This window comes from Felis catus, chromosome A1 (genome assembly GCF_018350175.1).
Source record: "Felis catus isolate Fca126 chromosome A1, F.catus_Fca126_mat1.0, whole genome shotgun sequence".
Taxonomy (NCBI): Eukaryota; Metazoa; Chordata; class Mammalia; order Carnivora; family Felidae; genus Felis; species Felis catus.
Window position 1 is genome coordinate 210,334,008 of NC_058368.1, and position 14,601 is coordinate 210,348,608.

A 14,601-nucleotide genomic window follows, 5' to 3' on the forward strand; every position below is an offset into this window, starting at 1 on the left:
TAGCTGTAACTTTAGACACCCAGCACCGCAGCAGAATTTTTCATTTTCTATTTACTGTATGTTTTACCTTCATATTACTACACTGATTTTTAACTAATGTTAAAATTACAAAATAATACTTTATTTGAAATTAAAAACACATAACACAAAAGCACAAAGAAGAAAATAGAAATCATGTCTTTATCATTTTAGGACAGCCACTGTTAGCATTTTGATGTATATTTGTCCGTGTGTTTCTTATGTGCTCTTCCTCGGACCCCACCCCTGTCCCTTTGCCATCTCTAAAGTGCCCCTGTGGATCTCACCTTTCTTCCAGATTGGGGAATCTGGTGGCTTCTTTGAATCACAGCCTGTAGTGGAGTGTTGCTGTTCTGTAGTCCTTGACTCATGCACAGATCCCTGCTCCCATCAGTACGGACAGGTTTGCAGGATTAGTGATTTATGAAACCCTTGGCTGCTTTTTTCAAAAGGGCAGTAGACAGCGATGAGACTGGTGGACGCTTTTGAGACTTCCTAGACTATTTAGTACAAACATTTAAGTTGTTGCTATGTTTTCATGTTTAAATAATGCTGCCATGAAAGATAACATCGTAGATCAATTTTTGTTCACGTTTTGGGTTTTCTTTAGGTTATTTGAAGAGGGATTGCTAGGACAAAGGATATGTACCTTTCTAAAGGTATCTGATACATATCGCCAAATTGCTGTACTCCTTAGTTATGAGTTTTTTTACTAAACCAAACCTGAGTTGTCTAATCTATATTTTTATTAGATTTTAATTGACAGTTACTTTATTAATTGAACATATAGATAACTAGATCAGATGGGGAATAAGGTGTGCCTCTAGCTTTGAACACAAAATTATTGAGCTGAAATAACCAAAACAGGATATAGGGATTCGTAAAGAACCTTGAAAAGTGCTGTCATTCTAGACTGAAAAAAATAATTCCTCACTTGAATTTACGTACAGGTCAAAGTTATGGACTTTGAAACTATTATTTTCTCACCTAAGATTAGGGAACCCCCAAATTTCATCTCCAGTTTAATGGGGCCCTTAGGCCTAACCTTGTGCCATAACAAGACAACAGGAGTTCAGGTTGAACAGAATGGACGGTGTGGTAAACAGAATAATAGACCCTAAAGGATATGTATGCCTTAATCCTTGGAACCAGTAAATATGACTAGATTATCCACATTGTCCCAGTGAGATCAGATAAGCCCTTGAAAGCAGAGTTTTCTCCCCCCGAGAGTGGAAGAGAAAGTCCAAGATTCCTGAGAGGATTTGACAAACCATTGCTGTCTCTGAGGTACACAGGGCCACATGCAAAGACTGAAAGAGGCCTCTGGAGCTAAGGGTAAATGCCAGCTGACGGCCAACAAGGAAATGGCGAGCTCAGCTCTAAAACTATAACAAACTGAATTATGTCAACAGCCTGGATGAACTTAGAAGTACATTCTTCCCCCAGAGTCTCCAGAGAGGAACACAGACCTGCTGACACCTTGCTTTTGATCTTGAGAATTCAGTTGAGCCAACTTGTGCCTGGACATCTGACCCACAGAAACTATGATATAAGGGTGTTGTTTTAAGCCTCTGAGTTTATAGGAATTGTTTATAGCAGGAATAGGAGACTAATACACTGAGAATGGAAGAGATCGAACCAAACCATTTCTTTATTACTAGAATAAGGGATCCATAGTTCTCTTTATTCATCTATAAGATTTTTAAAGTGCAATCGAATCAGACTGAAAAATTGACAGCTACTGTAAAAAAATATTAGTAGCTTGTGGTAAGTTTATAACTGATTTTGTTGTTTGCCTATGCCAACAATCTTATAATTCATTTTTGTCTTAGTGTTTTCTTTAAAAAAATTTTTTTAATGTCTATTTATTTTTGAGAGAGAGAGTACAAGCAGGAGAGGGGCAGAGAGAGGGAGGGAGACACAGAATCCGAAGCAGGCTCCAGGCTCGGAGCTGTCAGCACAGAGCCCCAGGCGGACCTCGAACCCACAAACTGTGAGATCATGACCTGAGCTGAAGTTGGTCGCTTAACCGACTGAGCCCCCCCTGGCGCCCCAATGTCTTAAGTGTTTTTCATGCATATTATAATAAATGTAAAATGTGTGAATTGAGTTTTTCCATTAATGTTATGGTAATTTTCAAATGTTACTAGATAATCTTAATATCATTTCTTATACTTCAATAATCTATCGTTTGCTTCTGCCATACTTTAGCATTTCCTTGGTAATCTCTGATATTCAGTCTTTTTTCTATGACTACCATATTCCTTGGACTGGACAATTTCAGGAAAGTAAATATCTCAGTCAAACCATAAAGGGATTTTCAGATAGTAACTATGTTACATTTAAATTCACATTGAGTTATGTTTGTTTAAAAGCTGGATCTTGAAGATGGTAATGGCTTTCATCAGCACATTCTGCATGGAGTTATCCATTTAATCTATTCTTGAATTACAAATAAGATTTGACCTACTCCTATTGTGATGGTATAAGTTTTTCTCATAGAAAATGAAATTTGAAATTTTGAGTAGTAGTTAGTAGTGGCAGAGACGTAGTAAGTCTTTGAGTTGTGATAAGTATTTGTAAAATCGGTTTTGAAGAACATAACAAGAGTTTTATGTTGCCTTTATAGTCAGCATTAATAAAAATTATGTATATACTGAAATGTAATGTTTTTATTCACTTATTCATTCATTCAACAAATACTCTTTGAATATCTACTGTATGCTGAATACTATATTAGAGACATGGGATATAGTACTGAATAGTCAAGTCTCTGCTGTCATAAAGTCTGGGAGGTGGGGATGGAGGAAAAGGGCTACAGGGAGAAAATAAATATAAATATACATTATATCAGGTGGATAAGTGCTTTGAAGAAAGATATTGCAGGATATGGTGATAGAGTGATGAAAGAGGGTCAATTTGAGATATTTAAAAAATATGAAAATACTGGTTGAAATACACAAAGGAATGTTTAGTTGAAATACACAAAGGAAGGGTCAGAGAGAGAGAGAGAGAGACACAGAATCTGAAGCAGGCTCTAGGCTCCAAGCTGTCAGCACAGAGTCAGATGCGGAGCTCCAACTCATGGACCCTGAGATCATGACCTGAGCCGAAGTCAGACACCCAACTGATGTAGCCACAGACGCCCCTTTGTATCACAATCTTGATTCACTATTAAGATATTTATTACTTGGAATAGTGTAGTTAGTCCATGGACCCAACAAAAATGCCTAAAATTGATTTTACAAAGGTGAACCGAACATGCTGCATTCAGCTAGTAAAGGTAAATTATTTTAAAAGCATAGAGAGAGAAAAAAATAAACCATTTGCTGATGTCTGTATTATCAGCATTTATAATTAAGAATATTTTCAAGTGTTGATGATTACAGGTTTGTAATATAACTTGAAGTCTGGAATTGTCATGTCTCCAACTTTGGTTTTCTTTTTTAACATTATTTTGGCTATTTGGGGTCTTTTCTGGTTCCATACAAATTTCAGAATTGTTTGTTCTAGCTCTGTGAAGAATGCTGGTGTTATTTTGATAGTGATTGCATTGAATGTGTAGATTGCTTCAGGTAGTATCAGCATTTTAACAATATTTGTTCTTCCAATCCATGAGCATGGAATGCTTTTCCATGAGCATGGAATGTTTTTTATTTCTTTGTGTCTTCTTCAGTTTCTTTCATAAGCTTTCTATTTTCTTATTATTTTTTTTAACGTTTATTTATTTTTGAGACAGAGAGACAGAGCATGAACAGGTGAGGGTCAGAGAGAGAGAGGGAGACACAGAATCTGAAACAGGCTCCAGGCTCTGAGCCGTCAGCACAGAGCCCGACGCAGGGCTTGAACTCACGAGCCACGAGATCATGACCTGAGCCGAAGTCGGACGCTTAACTGACTGAGCCACCCAGGCGCCCCAACTTTCTATAGATTTTTTAACCTCTTTGGTTAAGTTTGTTCCTGGGTACTTTATGGTTTTCGGTGCAATTATAAATGGGACCGAGTCCTTGATTTCTATTTCTGCTGCTTCTTTATTGGTATATAGAAATGCCACAGATTTCTGTATGTTGATTTTCATATCCTGTGACTTTGCTGAATTCACATATCCGTTCTAGCAGTTTTTTGGTGGACTCTTGGGTTTTCCACATAGAGTGTCATGTCATCTGGGAAGATTAAAAGTTTGACTTCTTCCTTGCCGATCTGAGTGCATTTTATTTCTTTTAGTTGTCTGATTGCTGAGGCTAGAACTTCCAACATCTGTTGAACAATGGGTGAGAGTGGACATCCCTGTTGTGTTCTTGACCGTAGGCAGAAAGCTCTGTTTTTCCCCATTGAGGATGATATTAGCTGTGGGTCTTTCATAGGTGGCCTTTATGATCTTAAGGTATGATCCTTCTATCCCTACTTTCTTGAGAGTTTTTATCAAGAAAGGATGTTGTATTTTGTCAAATGCTTTTTCTGCATCTACTGAGAGGATCATGTGGTTCTTATCCTTTCTTTTATTAACGTGATGTATCATGTTGATTGATTTGCCGGTATTGAACCAGCCCTACATCCAGGAATAAATCGCACTTAATCATGGTGAATAATTCTTTTAACGTATTGTTGGATTCAGTTTGCTAGTACCTTATTGATAATTTTTGCATCCATGTTCCATCAGGGAATTTGGTCTGTATTCTCCTTTTTAGTGGGGTCTTTGTCTGGTTTTGGAATCAGGGTGATGCTGGCCTCATAGAATGAGTTTGGAAGTTTTCTTCCCATTTCTATTTTTTTTGGAACAGCTTCAAAAGAATAGGTGTTAACTTTTCTTTAAATGTTTGGTAGAATTCCCCTGGAAAGCCATTTGGCCCTGGACTCTTGAGATTTTTGATTACTGATTCAATTTCTTTACTGGTTATGGGTCTATTCAAATTTCCTATTTCTTCCTGTTTCAGTTTTGGTAGTTTATGTATTTCTGGGAATTTCTTCCAGATTGACCAATATGTTGGCATATAATTGTTCATAATATTCTCATATTGTTGTTTGTATTTCTATGGTGTTGGTTGTGATCTCTCCTCTTTCATTTGTGATTTTATCTGGATCCTATCCTTTTTGATCAAACTGGCTAGGGGGTGTATCAATTTTGTTAATTCTTTCAAAGAACCAGCTCGCGGTTTCGTTGGTCTGTTCTGCTGTGTTTTTTTTCTTTCTTTTTTTTAAATTTTGATATCCTTGGTTTCTGCTCTAATCTTTATTATGTCCCTTCTTCTGCTGGTTTTGGGATAAAGAAGATGTGATACACACACACACACACACACACACACACACACTGGAATATTACTTAGCAATCAGAAAGAATGAAATCTTGCCATTTGCAACAATGTGGATAGAACTAAAGTGTATTATGCTAAGTGAAATAAGTGAGTCAGAGAAAGATAAATATCATACGATTTTTCTCTCATATGTGGAATTTAAGAAACAAAACAGATGAACATAGGGGAAGGGAAGGAAAAAATAAGAGAGGTAAACCATAAGACACTTTTAAATACAGAGAACAAACTGAGGGTTGCTGGAGGGTTTTTGGGTGGGGGGATGGGCTAAATGGGTGATAGGCTTTAAAGAGGACACTTGCTGGGATGAACACTGGGTGTTTTGTATAAGCGATGAATCATTAAATTCTACTCCTGAAATCATTATTACACTATATGTTAACTACCTTGGATTTAAATAAAATTTAAAAATTAAAAACCAATTCTCAAGTGTATGATTTTATTCAATAATCATTGGTAAATTTTTCTACATATAAAAAGTAACTTTCTTTAAAGAAAATAAGATTTATATAGGTAAATGGAAAAGTGGCAAGTATACATTTGCAAGGGTCAGGGGTGCCAAACCCTGTACGGTCAAAAATCTGTGTATAAGTTTTGACTCCCTGGAAACGTAACTGTTTATAGCCTACTGTTGATTAGAAGCCTTACCTGTAATGTAAACAGCCGATTAATAGATATTTTGTGTGTATGTCTGTGTGTGTGTTTTACTGGATGAACTTGATGTTTATTTTATAGTGTATTTTTTATTGAAGATAATTAGCATACAGCATTATATTAGTTTCAGGTGTATGACATAATGATTCAACATATATTGTATGCATATTATATACTCATAATAAACTAAGCTACAGAAAAGAAAATGTTATTCAGAAAGTCATAGAGGACATATATTTAAAGTACTGTATTTATCAAAAAAAAAAAAATCCATGTGTAAGTGGACCCACACTGCTCAAACCTAAGTTGTTTAAGTATCAAGTACTGTGTTTTGTGAAGCAGTAAATAAGTAAGAATTGCAAGTCATTAAAGTTGTTAAGACAAGATTAGCACACACAAAAAAATAACAAACTATTTCAAACAAAGGAAATGTTTTCAAATGGTCTTTTTCTTGCTGTTTTTCCCTCTTTTGGAACATTTTAAGTAATGGACTGTGGAAAACTTTATTTTACGAAACGTCTGATTACTTAGGATCTAGTCAATTGTGTATTTGTATAAAACTTCTTTTGGGGCTTATAACTGTAAGGAACAAACTCCAAATGATACTTTTGAAACAGTTCACGTTCAGTATTCTTATTTTGCAATATTTTTAGAAGTAGTATAATTTTCATTAAGATAACTTTTTTCCTGAAGATACAATTTATGTCAAGATTTTAAGATCTGTTTTCAAAAATTAGATATGTATTTGAGAGTAGGAATTATTCTTTTCCTTCTATTTCTTTTTTTTTTTTTTTGATGTTTTATTTATTTTTGAGAGAGAGAGAGACTGCAAGTGGGGGTGGAGTAGGGGAGGAAAGGCGGTGGTGGGACAGGATCCAAAGCAGGCTCTGTGCTGACAGCAGTGAACCTGATTCCAGGCTTGACCTCACGAACTGTGAGATCATGACCTGAGCCGAAGTGGGACACTCAACCGACTGACACACCCAGGCATACCCTTTTTCCTTCTATTTGTAGTTCAATGTAAAGCCTGACAATTTTCCAAAGAATTTATTAACACGTCAATAAACAAATATTTAGGAAATTTCCAAGTGGTTGTTTATGTTAATGCTACTTTTTTTTTCTTTTCCACTTTACAGATATGATCCAGACCTGCTCATGAATGACTTTTGGTTAGTCAGAGTGAACATTCAATAATGAGTGGTGCAGCTTTGGGACTCGAGATTGTTTTTGTCTTTTTTCTGGCATTATTCCTACTTCATCGATATGGAGACTTTAAGAAACAGCATAGACTTGTAATTATTGGAACACTGCTAGCTTGGTATCTCTGCTTTCTTATCGTCTTCATACTGCCTCTGGATGTTAGTACGGTAAGAGGTGAAACTGAGTTTTGCAATTTGAAAGGCAATTGTAATCATACAGCTTGTTTGAGATATGTTAGTTCTTAAAACAGCTAAATTATATAAGGTCATGCTTAACTTTTTGTATTTAAATCTTTGTGAATTTGATCATTAAAAAACATAACCAGGAAGGTCACCGGTGGATAGGTTGATACCCCCCAGTATCCCGTAACTCTGTAACCTTCTGATTTTCATTGTTAAACCATGTGTTCATTGATTTAGACAATATACAACCGGTGTAAGCATGCAGCCGCAAACTCAAGCCCTACCGAGAACAGCAACATTACAGGATTCCACGCAACTGCTACCCCAGTTCCAAGGTATTTTCTTCCTTTTGTTTTTTTTTTCTTTTTTTAAATAGTGTAGAGGAAAAATTACTTTAAAATTGTCTGTTCTTACCATTCGGGATTTAAATTTATAAAGTTGATCTTCTTTTTCTACTCATCCCCCACGCCTCTCCCATCCTTTGCTAGTAGACTTTTAATTACATTGTATTCTATTTAAACGTAAAGCTTAAATAAATTTTACATATTTATTGGTGCACGAGGCCTTTCAGTAGATGCTAAGCAGAAACTTGGAGAAGACCTGATTTTTTTAGCCCTGGTTCTACCTCTTACTAAGAATGTGACTTCCAATGGCTTTTTTTTTCTTCTCAGCCTCTCTCTAATCTAAAAAAAAACCTTCATTTTCTCTTTTGCCTGATTTACAAGGTTGTATGAGGGGATTATTCTGTATGTAGGATGTTCTTTTCATATTGTGCATCCTTTGAAACCATTATAGTTTTAGACCGAGAATGAATAAAGTTCAAATTATCGAAAGGTTACGTTAAATCCATATCAAACTTCCAAGTAAATAGGTTTAATAAATGTTGAGTGTAGCTTCTACCAATGCTCTAAGTAGTGTTTGCATGCTTCTTTATGCAGCTTTTATTATTCTTTTAATCTAACCTGAATAAGGGTAAATTTAAAATGTAACTGTTACTCCCTTTAAAGCACATTAAAAATTGAATATGGATCAGCAGCAGTTGTGAATCGTTGGAAGCTCCTAGACTAAACAGTATCCTTATAGTCAGGGAAGACTATTAATGGAAGATACACATATGTTCAGAAAATTCAAACAGAATTATATACAGATACTGGCATCTCTGTCCATGGGATCTGTACCACAGTGACTAATCAGTTAGGGCTCCAGTTACCAGGAGTTAATCACCTAATTTCTTTCACCTCCCTGTTCCCTCTCCCCAGAAAATAACCAATCCCACAAAATGGAGTGTGTATTTTAAAGACAGTTACCAGTTTTAAAGGCAGTCAAATCAGAGATTTAGTTTCATGACATATTCATTCACTTTTAAAGACTCACATTATCAGTCTATTAAGTGAACATTATGCCCTTTTACTCAAGGACTGAAAATACACTGAAAGTTGAAAATTTAAGTGGCATTCCTCTCTAGAACAAACTGTTTTGTTCCCTTTGTTTCTTTTTTTTTTTTAGTTTGACGGTCTGCTTTGAATTTTAAGTTTTCTGTGAAGTTTTGGAAGCTAGAGTCAGTAATTTAATATCTGAATGTAAATGAACTTTGCCATGCACAAGTTAATTATATAACTTATTTAAGTAGTCATCATTTATTAATTGGCTATAAATTGTTGTTAAACAGCCAACATCCATGTTTCAAGCCATGGAGTTACATTCCTGATGGAATCATGCCAATTTTCTGGAGGGTAGTATATTGGACATCACAATTTTTAACATGGTAAGTGATAGTGAAGGATAAAAAGTTTTTAAATTTTGGCTGAAGTAAAAAGAAAAAGATTATACTTTCTCTGTGAACCTTCATTTTTAGGGTTTATTCAAGTGTTAATTTTTTTTTTTCTTAAATCTGTATATTCTCCTTTCCTGCTCATTCACTTCTCTCCCATCTTAGAAGAAATGAAACGAAAAACCCCCAACAAACAAGAAATAGAATACAGAAACCAAAAATTTTCCTTGTCACCATTCCCTTCTAGTTACTGCCTTCTCTCTTGACCTTCTTCCATTTAGTCTTCCTCCAGTCCCAGTTTTAAATGAAACTGCTCTTGCTAAGGTCATCATTGTCTCCTGGTTTTCTTTCTATCTGCTTAGCCCAACCTGCTGAATTTCCTTCATGGGTTCTATTTCTGTGGCCCATTTCCTGAATGTTGGCATTCCCTAGGGTCCCATCTTTGGTCATCTTGTTACTTGAGCCTCTCCGTATAGCTTTAATTGTAACCATAATCGGATGCATTCCAAATGTTTCTTTCTACCCACGGTAGCTTTGTCTTTCTGCTGGGTTCCAAATTCACATTATTCACTGCCTACTGAGCATTTTAGATATTCTGCAGGCAACTAAGCTCTAAAACTGAAGCTAGTGAATATTGCAAGAGAGAAATCACACGGCACAGTCAGGTAGTGCACCTGTAAATTCGTGTTCATCCGACTCATCCAGGCTCCCAGCATTGACAGACTTCTATGTGTCTCTAGTCTGCTCGCTCTTTGTTCTCCACAGTGAATCCTTCTAATCACTACAGACCTCAAACCTCTACTATTCCCTTTGTGGCTCTTTCTCTCTCTTTTACATCCTAGAATCAGTCACCTTTTCTCCTTTCAGAGTACTTTACTTTCTACTTCACAGTGAAAATAGAAGTCCTCACATGGTACTCTTTCAGCTTCCCACCAGCACACCTCCCTACCCGTCCTTTTCCCTTCCACTCAAAGAATGGAAGAGTCACTCTCAAAGTGATTACAAAGTGAAATCCCTCTTCCTGAAGTATGGACCCATCTCCTTCAGCTCTTGCTACCTATACTTTCAGCTTCCGGTTTCAACAAAGCATATACAATTCTCTCATCCTTTTAAAAAAAAGAAAAGAAAAAAAAGCCAGATCTCTCAAATGCAATCCTTTCCAACTTCCTAGCTTCTAACCTCATTGATCTATTCATCACGGCTTAATTTTGAGAGGGAGACTTTTTTTTTTTTGAGAGAGAGAGAGAGAGAGAGAGAGCAAGTGGGGGAGGGACCGAGAGAGAGACAGAGGATCCAAAGCAGTCTATGCCTTGACAGCAGAAAGCCTGACTTGAGGCTTGAACTCACGAACTGAGACATCATGACCTGAGCTGAAGTGGGATGCTTAACTGACTGAGCCACCCAGGTGCCCCTCGGGGTGGGGGAGACTTTTTTATTGAAGTATAAATTAGTACAGAAAAGTGCACAAATTGTGTTCAGTTTGACTTTTTTCAAAGTGAGTACACCCATATAACCAGCACTCAGATGATATTATAGAATATTAACAATGTTCATGCTAAGTCTAGAAGCTTCCCTCATGTCCCTCTCCCAGTCCTACCCTCCCCAAAGGTAGCCATGATTCTGACTTCCATCACTATAGATTAATTTTACCTGTTTTTGAACTTTATAAACATGGAATTAATATGGTATGTATTTTTCTGCACCTCTTTTTTTGCTCACATATTTGGAAAATTCATCTGCGTCTTATTGTACGTGTCAGTATTCTCTGCTTTGTCATTTATGTAAAATCTTCCATTATATGAATATACTGCAATTTATCCTACCCAGCCAAATTTCTTAAATGAATTGTCTACATTTACTTTTACTGTCTTCATTTCCTCATTGCTTACTCTTTCCTCACCCCATTGAACTCTATTTTCTAGCTCCACTTCTCCACTCACACAGACAGGTTCCTAATTTACTAGACTTCTTGGCAGCATTTGATTATTGTTTTCTCTCTCCACTTTGAAACGCTTTCTTCTGTTTTTTCCTCCGCGTGCTCCTTGGTTTTCTTCCATATCTACTGATCTGTCTCAGTCTCCTTCACTGGCTCCTCCTGTTAGTTCTCTACCTCTCCTTTAAAAGATGATCTTTCCCAGGGTCAGCCTTAGTTCTTTCCTTCTCATTCTACATATTCACCCTTCCAAATCTCATCTACTGGTGTTATTTCAGAACCACTGATATGGTGATGACTCCTGGATCTGTATTTCTAATCCTCTCTCCCGAATTCTGAAGCTGGATAGCCAACTACTTCCAGTGCAGCTTCTTTGGGATGTGTCCTAAGTACCTCCGATCAGTGTATTCACAACCAGACTTCTCCCTTCCTGCTTCTTACCATATCACCACCCCTTACCCTCTCCCACATAGTCCCAGTTTTGTTTCCTTTCAGTCCATTCTTCCTGCTGAAGACTTACCAGTCTTTAGAAAACTTAAATTTGATCACATCTCCTTTCTGTTAAAGAAAAAGATTCCTCGTTGTCTGAATGCAGTCCAAAGTCTTCATAAAGGCGTTAAAGTCACTCGTGACACCGTTGTACTCGCTGTTGGTCATTGTGGCTTCTTTTGCTCCCAGAAATGTGCTTTGGTCTCCCCAAAATCTGATATTACAAAAATATTCAGTTATCTGTTATAGTTTGTTCAGTATTAATACTCAAAATCATATTTATGAAAAGAACTACACATTAAAATTGAGATTCACATCATTCTGGTATTTCGAGAATAAATAGGCATGTCAATTGTTTCTGTAATCATGTTTTTCCAACCGTCTAGGATTCTGTTACCTTTTATGCAGTCCTATGCAAGATCAGGAGGGTTTTCCATCACTGGGAAGATCAAAACTGCACTGATTGAGAATGCAATCTATTATGGCACCTACTTGCTGATTTTTGGAGCATTTTTAATATATGTAGCTGTAAACCCACATTTGCACTTAGAATGGTAAGAAAAGTTGTTTTCTTAATATTATTTTAATGTATGTTTGCATTTTTAAAAATTTACTTTTCTCTCATATGGGCAGGTAAACAGACATTTCACTGAGAAACATACAGAGTTATGTGTCTAATAGATTCCCCAAAAAGAAATCTGAATAACGCATATTTCTAAGAAGAAAAAAAATGGAACAACTATTAAATGTAGCTATTAGATGAAGGACTAATGATTTGTCTAATAGCTATGTGTTAGAAGTATTAACGCTTATGATTTTTTTGCAGTTTTTATTTTAATTCCAGTTAACATACAGTGTAATACTAGTTTCAGGTGTACAGTTTTGTACATGACAAAATAACTAGTTGTTTTTTTTTTAATGTTTATTTTTGAGAGAGAGCGAGAGTGCACGTGCAGGGGAGGGGGAGAGGGAGAGGGAGACAGGATCCTAAGTGGGCTCTGTGCTAACAGCAGACAGCCCGATGTGGGGCTCCAACTCACGAACCATGAGATCATGACCTGATGTGGGGCTCAAACTCATGCACCGTAAGATCATGACCGGGCCGAAATCAGATGCTTAACTGATTGAGCCACCCAGGTGCCCCTTAGGTTTCTTTTTCTTTGGAGCTTGTTGAATATTTTTTCTTTTGTTCTGACTATACCTTGAGAGCATATTTCTCTTTGATGTTAGATTCAGACATTATAATAAAATTGAAATCTGTATTATACTTGTGATGTATATAATGTTATGTGAAGACATCTCAAAAATTTAGGAATAGAGTAGTAATGATAATTCTCACTGTTGCATTCCTGAGATTTGTGTAGGTGTGGCTCAACATAAAATTTTTTAGACTTTAAAATTTTTTTCAGGCTTCTCTTGGTTAATACTGAGTAAGAAAGCACCTAATGAAAAATATCTTTTTTGGGGAAAAAATATATATAGTTTTCACCATGAACTATCCTAGATTCTAATTTTAACTATGATAGAAGCAGTGTTTCCTGTGTTAAAGTCTATTTCTGCAGTTAAGCTCTAACTTCCTTTTAAAACGCACAGATTATCTGCTGTTGCTAAAAAAGTAGCTGAGGATTGGAAGGTATACTTTTTTTCATGTAAAATCCTAGCCATCTTGTAGGGCTGTTTCCTGAAAAACCATTTAACACTAGTTAGTTTTATTTTATATTTTTGGAAAAAAAATATATATAAAATTATTGGAAAAATTTCTTTCTCACAGCTCTGCTTCTGTTTTCTCTTTCTCAGGAACCAGCTTCAGACAATTGGAATAGCTGCAGCAAATACATGGGGCCTGTTTCTCCTCGTGTTGTTATTGGGATATGGTTTGGTAGAAATTCCTCGGTCGTACTGGAATGGAGCAAAAAGAGGTTATCTACTTATGAAGACATATTTTAAGGCAGCCAAACTGATGACAGAAAAAGCAGATGCAGAAGAGACTTTAGAAGATGTCATGGAGGTAATAAGCAAGTTTAAACTAACAGCCAGTCACTATTGGTTTGTTGCTGTTGTTGTTTGCACGTTAATGGGTTTCACACGGAAAATTTGGTGATGTGCGATACTTCAGTATGTCCCATCCGGTAGGATGGCTTCCTGTTGGCCGTTCCAGCTTCATGAGGTGTCATCTCCACCTTCTAACCCACAGATTCAGCAACAATTATTCAACAGTGCAGGGTATGCTTGTCATCTTGGGGTAACCTTACAGAGCCCTTCTTTTACTCTTAAAAGTGTTGTGATTGAAAAATCTAATACTGGCTTTTTGGCATGTATTGCCTACAAAAAGTAAGAACTGCAGTAGAATATATTGATTGAAAATGTAGGAGTAAATTCACAGATAGTATTCTGTTACATTTCCTCAGGCGTCTGCTGGCTATTATTACATGTTTCAAAAGAAGATAATGTATGTTTGATAATTTTTGTATTTATTTATGATATATTTGGAAGTTTATATTTGAAAATTCAGATTTTTGGAAAAAAACTTGAAAATTTGTATTTAGTAAGAAAATAATTTTTAAAAGATAATTTAAATTTGATACTGTTACCCTTTAAAGTTGGTACTAATTCAGTTGTTTCAGATTTGAGGAATATGGATTTTACCAGTTATTCAATATTCCTTCAAGAAATATAAATCCAGTTAATTATGCAAGATCTGGATTTTGCTAGGAGGAACTGTCAATGACTGAAGAAAGATAGATTTTGTTGTTGTTGTTGTTTGTTAAGTAGGAACTCTCTACTGAGGAATAGGATGTGGAAAACTAGGACTGGCATTGGTGCCGTCTTTGTTATTTTATTTTTATTTTATTTTATTTTATTTTATTTTATTTTATTTTTTTGAGAGAGAGCACACACGTGCAAGCAAGGGAGGGGCAGAGGGAGAAGGAGAGAAAGAATCTCACACAGGGCTTGATCTCAAAACCATGAGATCATGACCTAAGCCAAAGTCAAGAGTTGGATGCTTAACTGAGCCACCCTGGTGCCCCAAAAGTTACAAACTTT

The 14,601-nt window shown here is 36.2% G+C and overlaps 1 protein-coding gene across 9 annotated transcripts in view; it reads left to right on the forward strand.

Moving 5' to 3' along the window:
- The window catches only part of LMBRD2 (LMBR1 domain containing 2), a 42,783-nt gene that overhangs the window by 5,847 nt on the left and 22,335 nt on the right, over nucleotides 1–14,601 (forward strand). For 8 of the 9 annotated variants that reach the window (XM_019811896.3, XM_019811891.3, XM_006928052.5 and 5 more), the window contains exons 2-6: nucleotides 7,118–7,348; nucleotides 7,601–7,698; nucleotides 9,033–9,128; nucleotides 11,943–12,110; nucleotides 13,354–13,564. In XM_019811896.3, the coding sequence (XP_019667455.1) occupies nucleotides 7,175–7,348; nucleotides 7,601–7,698; nucleotides 9,033–9,128; nucleotides 11,943–12,110; nucleotides 13,354–13,564 (747 nt within the window). In that variant the 5' untranslated portion in view covers nucleotides 7,118–7,174. The remainder of the gene's footprint in view (nucleotides 1–7,117; nucleotides 7,349–7,600; nucleotides 7,699–9,032; nucleotides 9,129–11,942; nucleotides 12,111–13,353; nucleotides 13,565–14,601) is intronic. The other variant, XM_045038113.1, reaches the window with a different exon arrangement.